Source organism: Strix uralensis, chromosome 4, assembly GCF_047716275.1.
Source record: "Strix uralensis isolate ZFMK-TIS-50842 chromosome 4, bStrUra1, whole genome shotgun sequence".
Classification (NCBI taxonomy): Eukaryota; Metazoa; Chordata; class Aves; order Strigiformes; family Strigidae; genus Strix; species Strix uralensis.
The window spans coordinates 64,163,224-64,179,915 of record NC_133975.1 but is presented as its reverse complement, the minus strand read 5'-3'; the positions used below and the strand labels follow the sequence as shown (position 1 = coordinate 64,179,915).

Sequence of the window (16,692 nt, the reverse complement as noted above, 5' to 3'; positions counted from 1 at the left end):
GTAGTTGTTTTGCTAAGTTCTGGTGTGTATCTTTTGTCCATCGCAGTTTGTGACGTTGCTGTCCATGCTGCCCGGTAAACGGATGTTCCCCATCACCGTCACATTTTTGCTTTTCCCCCTGTCACCTGATCCCTTTGTATGTTAGATGACAATTGTCGCGTTTTCTTGCAGGCTTAGGACTGTTGTTACCTACCTGTTAAAATCAGAATAACCTTACCGTAGCTGTCAAGGAACTTTATGTATATGTTCTTTTGCAAGGTATGTAAAAGACTTTGCTGTCTCTGTTTTTATACTATGAAACACATACTTAAATGAGGGTTGTTCTTACATTGCTCCTAAATGAGAGATAACTTTCCAGGATTTGCAAATGATGACTCTGAATATCATTCTTTCAAAAAGAAGCAGCAGCTTTGGCCTAAAAGGGAGTTTTTGCAATCATCTCTCTGGAGCAGGTTTTATTCATGTGTAGTTGCAGATACGTAAAAGGCATGTGAGGCTGCTCTCACTGGAGCTTTGTCCTGGACGTGACTGAGATCAAGGCTATTTGTTTGTTTCTTTTCTTTCTCTTAGAATCAGTCTTTTTCAGACACCAGAGAATCTTGGTCTTGGAGGATGCACAGGAGGTGGGATCCACTCCCATTCTCTGAATACTGCAAAATCCGCTTTGTTCTTTAGAATATTTCTTAAAACATGTACAAGCGATAAATGTGGGACAAAACAGTTTTTTTTCCTACTATGAAACTGATGAGGGCACTGAACCAGTTTCCAGGAAGCCTTCATCTACACTTCAGGCTTTACAGGACATTTACTTCTCCTTATTACTGTGCTAATGTTTTCCCTAATAATTATTCTGGTTTTGTTTTTTTTTTTCTTGCTGTGATTTGGACAAGTTCAAATCATTGCCCTGGTAACTCCTCACTTAAAATGCTTTCATTTGGAACTAATGCTAAAAATGATCTTTTGACCCTGAAAGTCATCTATATGTTAGTGAAGAACTGGAATTATTATTTGTGTATTTTTTTCCATCTCTGGCTTTTGATCATTGCACTTGCATCTAAATTCTGTCAAATACATTTTCCTAACAGCACTGATGTTTGACACTGAGCAGTGTCTCAGCCAGATGCCTCAGACCCAGTTTGCCATCATCATAGCGTTAATGAAATTCTTGGGTTTTATTTTCCATACCCACCAGTTTAACTGCTTTGGCTATTTTCCTGAGCATTCGTTACCATCTATGCCAATGATTGCCAATTTATTTTTTAACAAACACTATTAAACTTTTCTGTTTCAAGTAGCTGTAGACATCCCAGCAGTATGTGAAAGACTATAGGAAAAGAACTTTTCATCATCTTTTGAAACCATGTCAGACCTTAATGAAGAGCGCAGCAGCCTTGGGAGATCTCCCCCTTGATTCCAGTGGGACTAAATTTACAGCTTCAATAGTAGCCACACTGGTGGTATCAGACTTGGCAGGTTTTGAAGCAGATCACAAAATCTAATTTTTGTGATAATCTTCTCATGTCCTACGGTGAATATCTCATGGAAAAGATGGGAATTTTCAAGCTTCCAAACTGATACTCCATCAGAAAGTTAGTGAAATTAGGCAGTGTAAAATTCTGATAGTCAGCAACATCACAAAGTCCAATTTAAACTGCAGGACTGGGTTATCTCAGCCATAGTGCCACTGTTCCTTTTTTTGGATGGGATGTTTTAAGTAGGTTCGCATTTTCAGTGTCATGATACCCTTGACACTACATATTCATACATTTTGGTAGGGATACATGCAGAAAGAGTAAGGCACACCCCTGTTGCGGTCTGCAAGTAGTAAGCAGAAAAGGTTGATCAATTTAAATCTTTCCCTGTAAAAAGCAAAAAATTGGCTCTAAGTTGTAGCTTGCTGAGGAGGCTGTTGCAGTTGTTCTTTATCTTTAGTATGCAGTAATATCCTCTTTACATCTGCATATTGAAGACAAACAGGGAGAGTGATTTTCTTAAAAACTATTGCTGATTTGGTTTGTTCAATAGGTTTGTTCTTCATAGGGCTACAGATTATGCAGTCATTGAAACTGCCATTTAAGTGTACACCTTCCGGATGTCTGATTCTTCAAACCTTACAGAAAGGTGTAGCGTTCACACTGTCACATTATCTAAACAGTCTTTTTTGGAACAGTTGTAGTAACTATAGCCCCAGTAGTCCTACATATCAGTTTATGCTGCTTTGAACAGATTCTGCCATTCTGCATAAGGACACGTACTTTCTTCATTTGCTTCCTGTGATTCAAATAACCTCAGGTGGTTTGCAGGTTATGTAACAGTTACCATGGCCAACTCACTCGCTTCACGACACTTTATCAGCATACTGTCTCCGTCACATCAGATCCATGATCTGTGTCTTCGCCTGCAACACCCAGCAAATGCTTTCAAACCACTTGCCCTGTGTCCTGACATACGCAGCGCCCCTTCAACCACATGAAGTTCTCCTTCAACTTCAGTCTCTTTTTCCTACATTTCCTACTGTCTGCTGTTAACACGTACAACCTCTTTGTGTTCATGCAGCCTCTTCCTGGCATGTTTTTTCTGACCCAAGCATGTGCAGAGCTTTCAGTGCACTGCGTAGGTCCTGTTGTATTCAGTGTGTTTCATGTAGTTTGAGGAACTGGGGCCTCCATCCTTTTTATCCCCCCAGATTTCAAAGAGGTTCTGGTTATAGACTGTTTCTCATTTTAATGTGCAACTAGAGTTTGACTATCTAGTTGTAATGTGTGTGTCTCATGTGTGTAAGCTTTGCAGTCAAATTACAAGCTGTGAATGTATTGTAGAGAAGGTAAGGGATGTGAATACTCTGTATAACATTGTGCTTCATTAATATCACAGCTCCGCCAGCTTGTTTGCATTGAAATGGAAAAGTTGCATGCCTGATGCCCTGTCATCTCTTTGCTCTGTTGCTAAACGTACATTTAAATTAGCTATGTCAGCCTCCCAGATCGATAGTATGTTTGTCATTTGAAAACATTAAAAATCAATCTATTTTCAATAGTTCTGCTGATTTGAGCCATTCAAGCTATATGTCACTGTGCATCAAACCAGTAGTTGAAATGTGTGTAGTGATAAGTTTTTTAGCAACAAAGACAATAGTCACTGCCTTTTCCTGGACCAAACATTCAACCGTAAGAAACTAATGGATCATGCCAAAGCTGGTGTTTGCAAGATGTGGTTATGAAGTTAAACCTACTATTTTTGAAGTAACTGAGTTACTTTTTAAGACTTTGTTTTTACACTAATAGTTGTTAGTAATTCTCCCCAGACTTAGCAGTCTCCTGGGTGCTCTGGTCCCACCAAATCCTAGCAAAACACATCTTTTTCTTAACTAGTATTGGCAAGCTGGAAACTGCACAGCCCAGTTTGCAGCAGTTTTTATGTCCTGAAGCCAGTTTGTAATCTAGAGGTTTTCTGAGGATGTGTTTTACAAGGGCCCTTTGAATCTAATAAGCTTAGGAGTGACTCTGCTAAAGACCTTTTTCCTTAAGACAGGATAGTACTTTCCTGAAAACCTGGCATTTTTGACACTTGAAGGGGAATTAAGTTGCTCAGAATGGAAACTCCTGATTCTCATCTCTCCTATTGCAGTGTATTTACAAGCTTGAGGTCACTGTCATATAGATAAAATTCTGAGCGTGTTGCAGAAGGGGGGGGGGGGGGAGCGGGGGGGGGAAGAAGGGAGTTGTACAGCAATATTTTGAAAATGTGCCTAAATATTTAAGATTTGTCTTCTAAATGTTTGTATAGTTGGCAAAGTTTGGAGGATATGAGACTTGTTATGCAATAGCTTGCAGAAAACAGCAATGTGGGGCCAGTGCCCCACCTCCACGGTGTCTGAGGTAGCGCCCAGCAATTTCACAGTCTTCTAGACTAAGGTGCGAGGAGAACTGAGCTCTTCTCAGGGGCTGAGATTTTCCATGTGCCATTTTTCACTTCTGGTGGGAAAGATGAATCTAAATGTCCCCAGGTTGCTTGGAAATTGCAGCATTAATCATTCAGCAACCTGGTTGCTCTGGGTGTTCCCTCAGTGCCCAAGCCATCAGGATTTCAAAGGTTGCATTAGTGAGGTTTGAGGTCTGGGAAGAAGAAAAGACTCCTTTCCAAGCCTTGAAGGTTGGCTGTCTCCCCTTGCTTTACCTCACACAACTGAAGTAAAATACTAGGAAAAAGAAGTGTTCATTTTTCATAAAAGTATTATTTTTCATCAGTTCAGCTGATAATTAGAAGTTTTAGCAGATGGTTTTATAGATGAATTCTTTCTGGACTCAACTCTTTGCCTAAGGAGATTACAGTTGGAAAGGAAGAGGACCCTTTGAAAGAAACCACAGGAAGAAAGACAGAGATACACATGCATACATTAAGCATGCTTTGAATACATGCCTTCAGAAAAATCCATCATTTCATCTCAGATGCTTAATCAAACTTTGATCAAGAGGCTGATTTATTCATGGATGTTAACCCCACTTCCTTCAGAAGGAAAGACGTTGGAGAAGCTGGCCCAGCTCCATAAATATGCATATCCAAATCAATATGCAACAATACTTTGACATTTCCTTTACTAGTTCACCTAATTGTCTAGTTGCCATTTAGTTCCTCCAGGTCTTCCTGCTCATCATGTCTTACTATGACTCTTATCCAGCAAAGCACCTAAGCATTGTTTTCAGTGCAACTTCAGCACACATCTGAAGGTCATGTTTTTAAAAATGTTAAAGGTGTAGGCAGGTGCCCAGGGGGATGTTGAAAAACCTGTGGAAGCTCCCAGCAATGCACCCCGCCTACTACAAGAAACCATCAGGCTTTGGAAATCTGTCTTGGCACTTACCTGCATCTTTGGCACCTGAAGCAATTAGTTGAACGATAGCGCAGGGCTGCAGTTGTTCATGATACTCTGGCTTTTTGTTAATGGAAGAGTAAAACCAGTAAGTGAACCTATGTGACACACAGACAAATGCTCTACTGTGATGCCTTTCTTCATTTCTAGGTTGGCCTTTGCTAGAAATTCCTCTCAGATAATCAGATAATAAATCTTTCCCTAAGACTTCATTTTCTTCTGAGGAAGATTCAGTGATCTCTTCTCCCGTCTCTCTGTTGATCATGATATACTCCTTTGTCTGCCGTGGTGAGGAACTAGTTTCAGTAAATCTGTAGTGAATGAACTTGAGGTCCCCGGTTCTCCACAGACCGTTGTTCAGGACCTTAGCTGGCCACCACTTGGTGTGGAACAGGGACAGAGTGACCACTGCATACATGGTCTTGTAAATGATGCTTACTTTGTTTGGTTTGGTTTTAATACCCAAGGCCTGGCTAGGAGGGAAACTTTTATGACTGAGATTTCTATTTTTATAGGGTGGGTTTTTTTGGCTCCCATCTGAAGACACTTTGAAAAGGCACATTAGGGAAAAAAAAGAAATTACTCAGGTGACTGCTATTGCAATCACCATGTGCCAGTATACAAAAGAACAGGGGCTCTGGTTTTGTACGTTGATCTATCAGCTATATGCAACTTCCAACAGGCCTTCAGTGATTATTAATTGCACAATATGTATAAGCTATTCATCCTGTTGTTCCTTCAACAATTACATGCCTCTCTTTTATCTTCTTTGTTGTAGCTTCAAGATAAAACTTTCTTTTCGTTGGCCATAAATCCTAATGTGTTGGGTGGTTTTATTCTTTAAAGATGGAGAGAACTAATAAGATAATACATTCTGAGTGATTACTGCACAACTTCTGGAGCCTGACAGTAGTTTCATAATTTCTTGGGATCGGGCCTATAACCCTGAGGACTTTAATTTATTTTCCTTTTATTGCTTTTATTTCTTCTATTTTTCTTATTAATCTTAGCCTTCATCCTGAAATGCAAAAGGTGTACCCAGCCGAAGTTGAAACAATGCTGAGAATACTGAGCATATTACACAAAAAACACCTTGGCTACAAGAAACATTTCTAAGCGCTCCAATGCTGAGGGTGTCTGCTAACACCCACTGAAAGCAAATGCAGATGGACCTGCAAGTTGGAACTCTTAGGCTATGGCCTGCTCTGCCAACAGTGGAGAGCCAGGGTGAATTGCAGAAAGGGTAGCCTGAGCTCAGCTCGGGTGGCAGAGGGGGTTCGGTTGTGACAATTCTGCTGCCCAGCCTTGCAGCCACCTGTACCTTCCTGCTGGCACTGCAGCCCACAGCGTGTCCTGGGCACAGCCCACAGGCTGCTGGGTAGAGATGGGGTGTTACACACGGCGATACGGAGTGCCTAAAAGCCCCCTTGTCAGCGGTTAAGAAAAGGATGTCAGTCAGTTCATGTGACACCAGTTGCAATCCTCTGGTGTCCAGTGCCTGGACTTCCATGATACACAACTCTCAGAAGAGGGAGTGAGTTTAAGAGATGGAGTGGCACAGCTAATGGTTTCACTTTTTCCTCGTGTTTTCTGTCTGATAAAAGACTCATTTTGTTGCATATCTATTTGCACAGAAACACATAGCAGTATACAGCAGGGTCAAATCAGTACTGTAGACTCCAGTGTATGGCAGCAGTCCAGTGTCTGGAGATAGAGTATAAATACATGCAGCAACAGTTATAGAAAATTCTGCCAGAGTTTGAGGAAACTGCACAGTTTCCGAATTCTGAAACCATCTGAATTACATGGGTCATCCCAGACAGGCAGTAACATGATCTCTCCATGATGGTATTTTGCAGAAGGATTTTGTGGGTTCTTTTAAGTATTTTTAAAAAAACAGGTAGCAATTCTCTTGTTTAATTTCCCATTTGTAGTTCTCAGTCCAAACTCAGTAAAGGAAAGGAAACGTTTTGCACTCAAAGGTACATTCAGTCAATGCTATGCGATGTCCTATCAGTGAGGACACGTTGTTAAAATCTGTACCTTCCTGTCCTGGAAGCAATGGTGTCCTTTCTTTCCCTGCTGATTTTTGAAACATTTATTTGCACTTGTTAGGGTCCCATAGAGAACTGTTCTGCCCTGAGGTGCAGAGAGTTTGGGAAGAAGAATCCTAAACTTTGGAAATAAAAAGGAAAATTTAATGTAGCAGTTAAGGGTTTGGTGATTTTAATGACATCCTTCTGAGGCAGCAAACTTGAGGTGCACACCTAGATTATGAGGACTGAAATATGCAGCCTGCTCAATTGAAGTCCTTGGGCTTTGATGGAAGTGCAATGGCTTGTGCCATAACAGGATGATGAAACAGAAGAGTTGGCAGTTGGTGAGACAGCAGAGAGATGCATAGGATGATCATCTGGATCCCATTGCTGCATGTAGAAATACCCATGTGGGAGTGTGTATGTAGATAGAATGGCTGTATCATGTGCTTGTTGTGTTATGCATATTTGAAATCTTTGATTCATAGATAATTCATGACCAGAAGAAAACTTATCATATGAGTAAGCTCTGTGCAACAAATTGTTCAACAGCTGTATGTGTGTGGGAAACAGAGAAAAATCTAACCGTTTTAGAATCTGGTAGACAGATCAAGAAGATGAACAGCAACTGTTAATGGGAACAGGCAGGAGAGGTGTGCATTGGCAGTAGCTGAGAACACGTGTTTTTCAATATAAAATATTTTCAATATAAAATATAAATATAAAATTACTATATTTCAATATAAATATAAATATAAAAATGACTATTTTGTATTAAGATTAGAGGTTCTTCTTATTCTGTCAAGAAAAAGGCTGAAAAACAGAATCACAGGATGATAGCATCTTTTGGCTGTGGGAATTCCAACTCTCTTGTGTAAAAGAATTGCTTTCCAAGTCCTCTTTGTGTTGCTGCTGTTCTGACTGAGAAATATGCCAAGCCACGATAAACTCGAAATGCACCATTTAGTTAATGCTTTGATAAGAGCCGCGTACAGTAGGAAAGCTTCAGACATACAGCATCCTTGAGGCACTGCTAGCCTACATCATAGGACTGAGACTTGTGTTATGCTCTTGTCCTGTCTAAATGTACATTTCCCAGGCTATGTGGGTTTATAGTTCAGTGAAGCTTGTTGCTAGTGTACCGCTTCCATTAGCCACCTTGCATTTATCTTCACCTCCTTTCAGTGCATTGCTCTTCGTGGTATGCCTGCAAACGCGTGAGAGCTGACTTAGAGGCTTGCTGAGCAGGCATACAGTTTCACATCAGGTCAATGGAAGCTGCAGGTGCTCATCACTTTTGCATATCACACTTTTTTCCTCCTTAATGAAAGGAAAAATGGGCAATCTTAGAGGCAGATCCCAGGCAGGAGGTGGAGCAGCCATGTGGCTTGGGTGGTTATCAGGAGGAGAGGATAAGATCAAAGGGTTACAGTGCCAAGAGAAGCTCTGCAAGCCCTTTGATCTCAGAGTTGATCCAGCACACCACTGAATATTTTAAATGAAAGCAAGCCTAAAGCCAATCTCCGTGCCGCACTGGACACTTCCCTGCATTCAGTGTGCATAGGATTCATCGTTCTTTGTGGCAGGGTCTCCTGTGTAGAGGGTTTGGCTGTCTGCACAGCCTCACAGCACTGGTTTTGTGGTGTTGGGCCAGAATCTCTGCCCTCCCATGGAGTGTTGAGTTCATCACCCTTTTGCTATGGAATTACAAGCAAACAGGCATCAGCATGGATGTGCTCCTTTCGGAGCTCTTCATGCCTAGTGTCACCTATGTTTAAAAAAAAAAAAAAAGTAAAGTTAAGGGAGAAGGAAAAAATTACTTGTTTTTAAAGCAATACAAGAAGTGGGGAGTCAACAGGTCTGGGAGGTATTTTCAAACTCTTGCTATTCATAAGCTTCACTGCTATGGAGTGCTTGTAGTCCCAATGACTAGAAGTGATGTGTCAGTTCTTGTCCTGTGCTTGTTAAACGTACTGCGCGAGCATCAGCCCTCCTGCAACCAGTGGCAGCTTTGCTGCTGTTCTCTGTTGAGCCGAATTTCAGGGTTTCTACTATTGCTTGGGAGAGATGCAAAGTAAAGTCTGTGCTCAGGAACTGCAGAGAGAGGGTGGTGGCTGCAGAGCACTTGCTGCAGGAGCTGTCCAGGTTCGAGCAAGAGGGAGAAGCTGCATCTCTGCCAGGTTGAGAGGCATCCAGTGCTAGCTGGTGCAGTGTTCATCCATAAAACTGCCTTGCAGTGATGAAATGGCATTGCTGACCCCGGTGCTCATGGGGCTGTTTCCCAAGTTCAGTAATGAGATGCAGTGAACTACACACTAGCTAAATGTCAAAGGCAAGGCCAAAACAGTCTTAAAGATTATTTCTGGCTGTAGTGCTAAACATCCTCTCACCATGCCAGTTCTGAGCAGGGAAGCTTGGCCACAGATTAAAGGCAGAGATCCCCATTACTCCCAGCGCCAGTAGTATAAAGAGGACGTGTCAGACACTCACTATCTGCTGTGGTGACTCCTGCTTTGTAACGGCATAGGCAGCAGGCAGTGCTGTGCTCTTTCACTCCCTCTAGGAAACTAAGGCATGAATTGTTCCTGTGGGTCAGATGCTCATTTCTACCAATTTTACACGAGAATTCATTGGAGTAACTCCTGATTTACAACCAGTTTGCAAGATAATCAGCCATGTGAGTTTAGCTAAATGCCACAGGGTTTTAATTCAGTAGTGACAATATAGCACAGGTAAGCAGGAAAAAAATCACCAAAATAGCTACTGTGCACAGTAGCTGTGGACATATCAAACTGCCTCGGTTTTCCGAAGTACTGTAACATACTTCACCCTACCCTGGCAATCATTTGATAAATACAATTATTTCGGTCAAAGCTGCTTCAAGATGAAAAAGAAAAGCAAAACTCAGCATCTTTAAATTTCTTAGGTGGAAAAGTAGCTTGTTCTTGTTTAACCAGAGGTCTGTGACATGCATCTTATTATGAAACAGCGGTTGGCGTGGAGTCAGGCGTATGTGCTGTATTACATCGTGTCATGTCCCACCAAGGCATTGACCTTGTTTGCACCAGAAAGCTGTGGAAGGACTGAGAGGCCAAATCCCATCCAAGTATGTTGCTACTCTGTCATATTTGGCAAGCACATGCAGAATGCCAGTTTCCCCCCATTAGAATGATTTACCGGTGCACTCCTACCGGAGGGTAGAAAGAAGGAGAACGCCAGGATAAAGGAGCTGCTGCTTTTTATTCCTGGTTCTAGTCTCCTTTGTTGTCCTTCATGCCCCTGCCTCCCTAGTCTGCACCCTTCTGCTGCTGCCCAACTAAAGCAAGCTGGTCTGCAAATTACCAGGAGGGGGTCTGAAGCCAGATAGTTTGCATCGCAAATTCATAGAACCACAAACTGAAAAAAGCTGTTGAGCCATCATTGTTTATAATTAGTTTTTGACTGAAGTCCCAGTCTGCTATAGGGAATGGTTTTATCTTTGTGTATGTGTGGGTGGGAAGAGAAAAGTAGAAAACTGAATCAAGGAACCAATCCTTATCCTGAGGCGAAGAAAGAATAGGGTAGTATAATCTAACCCCATGGGATCAAAGGTGGGGCCAACACAGACATAAACACCTTTACACTATGTTCTCTCTCCCTGATTTTGCTGATTTAAATAGTAAATAGTAAGTTGGGACAACAAAGCTCTTACCCTGCAGATGCACACCTTCTTTTCTTTTGGTTGGATGGTGATTGGCAACCCTCAATTTGTTCAGTGTCTGAAGCGCTCTCCAGTCTGTCCAGGCCTGATGCATTGTGGCATTTTAACCCCTTGAATAAGCTGTGTAAGAAGTTCTTTCATCACAGCTCATTTCCCACTGCAGAGTAAGGGAAAAAAAGGGGACAATCACACACTGAAGCATCAAAATCCAGTCTGTAACCTTGCCAAGGATTTGCCTCTAGGATAACTGTTGTCCAGTTTCCTGAGTGTGAGCAGCCACAGGACTCCAACCAAAGCCCCCCATCTCTTGGCTGGAGCTGGCAATTAGGACTCTTCGCTGCTCTGCCATATCCTATGAAAAATCTCCCCCCGTTTTTTGTGCCCTGGCTCCCCCAGCCACTGATGAGCTGTAATAAAGCCTGCCTTACATCTCACAAGAATGTCAAGTGGTTTAATGCATGTTTACAAAAGGACCCAGAGATTTTTGGATGAAAGACATTCTATAAGCACCATGTGGTTTGATGTGCTGCCATCTTGGTACCCAAAGGATAACTTTTAAGGATACAAAAACCTGTATTCAGACTCCTTGTATTCTGGGAGGGCATCTGTCTGCCTGCAGAATGAAAATCTGCTCAGACCAGAGTTAGCTGATGAATGAAAAAACCCGCCTCACATATTTTAGTCTGTATTCCCAAACACAGTGTGCTACTTGTTATATACCACTGCACCAACAAGTCATTGTTTAAAAAAACAAAACAAAAAGCCCCCCAAAATTTTAAAAAAACCCAGCCACAAGATGCATTCTTCTTGCAGCTGGACTATGGGCACTGATAAGTCTTTCATACTCCACATACTTAAGTGCTGTGCTAAAAAATGTTACATTTGTTCCAAAACACAGGGTAATCAAACAAAATAATAATAGAAAAAATGTACATTGATTTTTTTTTTTTCTTTCTGGCATTTGATCATGTTCATCTGACTGCATGTTTTCATCTCAGGATAATTTAAGTATTTGAAGGCACATGGAATTCTGCTAACAAAAATTAGTTTGATTACATTGGGATTATAGTAACTCCTAAATAGCACTTACTGCTGAAATTTAGTTTATTATTTATTCTAGAGAAAGAAACACATATGAGATGGGATTCCCTAGGTCCTGATTTCCAGCCCCACCTTCTTACAGCAGCCTCGTGGTAGAATGCATTGATTACAGTGAGCAAGTTTCACCTTAACAGTAACTGGCAGGGGAGAGGCTGCTCCAGAGAAGCCTTCTTCAACCCCTTGCTCCTCTGGTCAAAATGTTCTTACCTCCTGCCTATTTAGGCAGTATTAGGACTATTTCCTGCTAGCATGTATTACTTTGTGCTCCCAGTAACACTGTTCTCTAGCTGAAGCAGCCTTTCTCATCCTACTTGCTGAAGGTGGATGTGAGACTTACTTGAATCTCTTGATGTCATCAGTTTTCAGTGAAGAACATGAATAAAGGTATGCAGGGGAAATTTCCTTCTGTGGCCAGACATCTAGGCTCCCTCAAAGCAGCCACCATCTCGCTGTCTGCTGGTGTTTGTTTTAGAGGACATGGGAATGTTCAGAAGCTCAGGGCTTATATGTGGGAAAGGCAGAGAGAGAGTTGCATGGGGCACTGCCCACTTCTCTTAGCCCTCAGTAACAGGGTACAGAGAGATTTACTTTGTTTTGCTGGTGGACTTGGGGTTTATGTCTCACATCTAAGCACATGATGGAAGCTAATTGGTCATGGAAAGTGAGAGTCCATAACAAAACTGTTTGCACTAGACATTGATTTCCCAGCAGGAAGGCTATCTGAGCTCTGATCCGGGGAAGTACGGTAGGAGTGGGGTTGCAGGCTTGTCAAAATGCAGGAAGCTATTATCTGACAGCTAATGGACTATTTCCACCTTCAGATGTCTAATTTATTTTTAATGAATGTGGGGAAGTCTTTGCAGAGAGGCATTTCCCCCACCCCTCGATAATGTAGAGCAATTCCTTCCTAATCTGGTAGTGGTTTTCCAGCAGAAACAATCTCTGTGGAACTGGACTTGTTAACCAAGTTGTGTCCTGGGGGACAGGGAAAAGCTGTAGGGATGAAATAAGGTAACTGAGTAGAAAGTTAAAAGAATCTGTGTATTCAATTTGTATATAAGTTAGTGCATAGTCTTATTCTTAGATGTAAGGAGTGAATGAAAAAATCTTCTGTCTACCACTGAAAGCGAGTACTCAAGAGCATTAAACAATTCCATAGATGACAAATCAATGTGACCAATTAGCATATCAAAGCAAAGCAATTATTACTACTAAGCTGAATGATAGTGTCCACCCACCTTTCACTCATTTTCTGCAGGCATCTAAGCGTTAGGCTGCACAGAGTTCCAGAGGGTAGCTTCTACTTGTGCTAACTCGCTTGCTTAAGGACATAACTTTGTGCTGAGCACACCATTTTACATCACCTGACTGTAATTCAAGGCTATCGACTTCAGTGGCAAATCACCTACTGACTTCAGTAAGGGCGTTGTAAATTTATGTCCAAGTCATCATATGTTGCTGCATTCCTACCAGAGGTGTTAAGGATGCGAAAAGGTTTAGCATACCTAACAGTGAGGCCTACTGTTTTGCACTCTTTCAAAGTCAGGAAGAAATCAAGGTGCTTAAAAAAACAGAACCATGTATCTAGTTGGAATGAAGTATCCTTGCTGAAGGCAGGAAAATTAAAAAGTATTTTCTACATATCTTGAATCCTCCTTACAAGCAGAACGATTTCCTCTTGACTTCCTCCCATCTCCTCTGTCTTTTGCAAAAGATACCCTCAATCAGCAACAGAAATGCAGTGTGCTACTTGATCAAATGAGTGAGGTAGGCCTAACAGTACCATCACATTGTGCAATTTGTAGGTACGTCTGACCTGAAAAGTTTTCTAAGCACATACCAACAATGAGCATGCAAATGACAGCCTATTAGTTGGCTATGTGGCAAGTACAAAGCCCACAAAGGCTGAGGTCAGGTGATAAAAGGTTTGAGAAGTCAAGAAACAAAAGTGTGAGAAGGCTCTGAGAATTCCAGCACCTCTGACCTAAGAGAAAGGCTGATAAACTGCTGAAACCCTCCTGTGTCCACTCGGTATTTGACATAGCAGGCTTATTCTTTCTGACTTTTGTTTAGCGCCGGACATTTTGAAAACTAGCAAGCACAGTCAGCCTGATCGAAGGGCTTGTTCCAGAATTAATCCCAGGCTGACACCTACAGCTCTCCAGGGAGCTGGGATTTTCCTCTGGGAGCTGGAGTTCAGCCCCTCCTGCTGTATCTGGCCCACGAGGAGGCTTCCAAAATGTCCTTACTACCAGAATTCTATTAAAAACAAGAAAAAGGAAAACAGTAAGGCAGCAAGAGAGTTCCAGTGAGATCCTAAGGGGAAATGTTGGCTCCCACATCTGGTTTGCAGATCTGTGGTGGTCCGGGAAGCACTTTCAGGTGGTCTCCAGAGCTGTTTCCGTCACAGTAGTAGTTCTCAAGCACTACCACTTCCTGCTGGTTATAACCCGGGCTCTGAGTCTTTTAGTAACACTAGTACAGAATGAATGAGGAGACAGCTAGGGGCCTCAGTTTTGGTTTGCTAGAGATCAGATATGTAGGACCACATTTGGACAGGTTTTCTAATATTTAGTAGACTTCTGCTCCTCAGTGAATCTGTCTGGCTTTCAGAGGGGCTGCTGTGGAATCAGGAACTACTCAGCATGAATAAGGAGGTCAGAATCTGCCCTTTAAGCTGGAAGAATGACATCCATTAAAAGAACAGCATTTCTGTTTCACATTTTCACAGCTTTTACAACTGGGATAGAAATGTCAGCACTTCAAATTCCAGCCCAAATTACCAAGTGATTGCAGAAAATGCCTGTGGACTACTCTTCAAGAACAAAAGTGATAGGAAACTAATAAATGTGGATCCCAAGGTAAATGTCTTTTTTTTTTTTTTTTTCCCCAATATTCTAATTTGCCTTTATGCAATGGAGCTTGACTGCTAAACTGTTGAGTCTGATTGCAAATAGTGTCTTTTATCAATACACACCTAATATTTCAGGCTTACTCAGACATGCTGTTCCCCATGTTAACATAGCTGCTGTGGTCCCCATCAGGATAAACTTAGCCTACCTTGTTTATGATTGAGCGCGTCTAGGCCTTTCCCTTGTGATGACAAAAATGAGAAGTTGAACTGACCGATAAAACTGAAATCTTTCAGGAGCAGGGTTTCTCTTATACCCTGTCCCTTTCTCTGCCCTTTTTCCTTCCAACCAGATGAGAAATTGTTGCCATTACTGCCAGGATAGGCTGCATGCTGTCACTATGTCCTATTAATGGAAATGCCAAGAAGTGCTAAGGAAGGGGAAGTATGGGACAGGGAACAGGGTGAGGAGGAAAGCAGGACTGACTGGAAGATGTGAGAACTGAAGCATGGGAGTGTATAAGCAGGTACATCTGGTGTGGAAAGATGCTGTGTTTTGCTCAGAGAATGACACATGTTCCTCTAGCTAAAAGGAAAAATTGCTAAAATGTTGGTGACACATCCTGGAGCTGGTGGTCCCTGTATTCATCTCCTCTGAAAAATCAAATCTCTATTATGAAACATGCCTGCAGGTGGATAAAAATAAGTAAATATTAGGCTACTTTGAAACAAAAGCTGCAACTTGTAGGAACCATAATATCCCAAATCCTGGCAGGGTCTGCTAAACACCAGCAAATCCAGAAAGCAGAATTGGTTCCTGCATTCGAAGCATGGGCCATCTTCTACCCCAGCACTTTCACCGTGGTGAACTGAAACTGGCAGAATTCCTTTCCCAACCGCGTACAATCCTTATTCTTCCTCATTAATACAAAAGATTTAAGAAATCCTAAGGAAAGCAGCCCCATTAAGGTCATTCAGTTCTTGTAGCAGATTGTCACTGGCATAAGGGTCAAACCTGTATTTTAAACCCTGTCCCTCATAAAAGAGAAATTTGACACTAGATGCATCTTCTGTGGAGAGCTGTGTTTCTCCAGCACACAGTAAATGGTTCAGAAAGATTTACAAATTAATAAAAGAAAGGAAAATACTTGTGCCTCACTAGTGCTATAAACTGGAGGAACATTGTGGACTCTGTGTCTCTTAGATATGACTGACAGCACAAACATATGCTTTGCTTTCATAAAAATGGATCTGATCCTATTATTGTTGACGTTGATTGGTCTTTACCATTTATTTACATAGCAGTTGAATCTGAACAATGCAGATACTCAAGTCATACCCGGACATGCCATTTTCGACATAGTTAAAAGCTGATTAAATTGCCACGGGTATTTTATCTTTCATATTGGGAGCTGAATTGGTAATAATATTATAGACAGCTTCCCCCTGTAAGAAACCATGTTCCTCTGGTGCCAGCTGCACTTTTTTAAACTTTACAGCTGAAGTCCTTGGACTATAGATTGGATGTGACAAACACACCCAGGCTTTGGTTACTCTCAAAACCAACATGAACTAAGCTGGGCAATAATTTGTTTGGGTTTCTACAGAACTGATCTAGGATGATGGTTTCTTTGATGTGCTTCCCATGAAAGATGGTCACATATGAATAGTAACAGTACAAAATATCAAATTATATGCATTTCAAAATAAGTGTATTGGTTTGTTAGAAATTCAAAAATGCATACCTAAAAATGTGTTTGGTTGCATTGAAAGTGGGCCACCAATCCAACTTCCTGCAGCTGCAGAACATCTGTAACAAATAACCAGCTCTTTAGTGTCTATGTGAAAGATCCTTGCATGCCAAGAGCCACACTAAGAGGCATTTGTACGTGTACATTGTGTCCCCACACAGGTTTCAGGGCACCAGCTTGTGAGTCACTGTGAGATCCATCTGGCTTTGGCTTTTCTGTAATGCTGACTGATGGGGAACTAGCTTTTGAGAAGTGCTTGCTATGGACCAAACTGAAATCAGCACAAGTTCTCTCTCATGGGGTTCAGCTTGAACAGACTTAGTACCAGCTGCCTGATCTTTGCAAGCAGGCCTCCTCTTTGACCAGTCTATGGTCCACTTGTT

At 41.8% G+C, this 16,692-nt stretch overlaps 1 protein-coding gene across 1 annotated transcript in view; it reads left to right on the top strand.

The window, feature by feature from the left end:
• The window catches only part of CFAP299 (cilia and flagella associated protein 299), a 221,984-nt gene that overhangs the window by 203,692 nt on the left and 1,600 nt on the right, over positions 1-16,692 (top strand). The window contains exon 5 of the mRNA XM_074865121.1: positions 14,439-14,568. Coding sequence (XP_074721222.1) covers positions 14,439-14,568 — 130 coding nt within the window. The remainder of the gene's footprint in view (positions 1-14,438; positions 14,569-16,692) is intronic.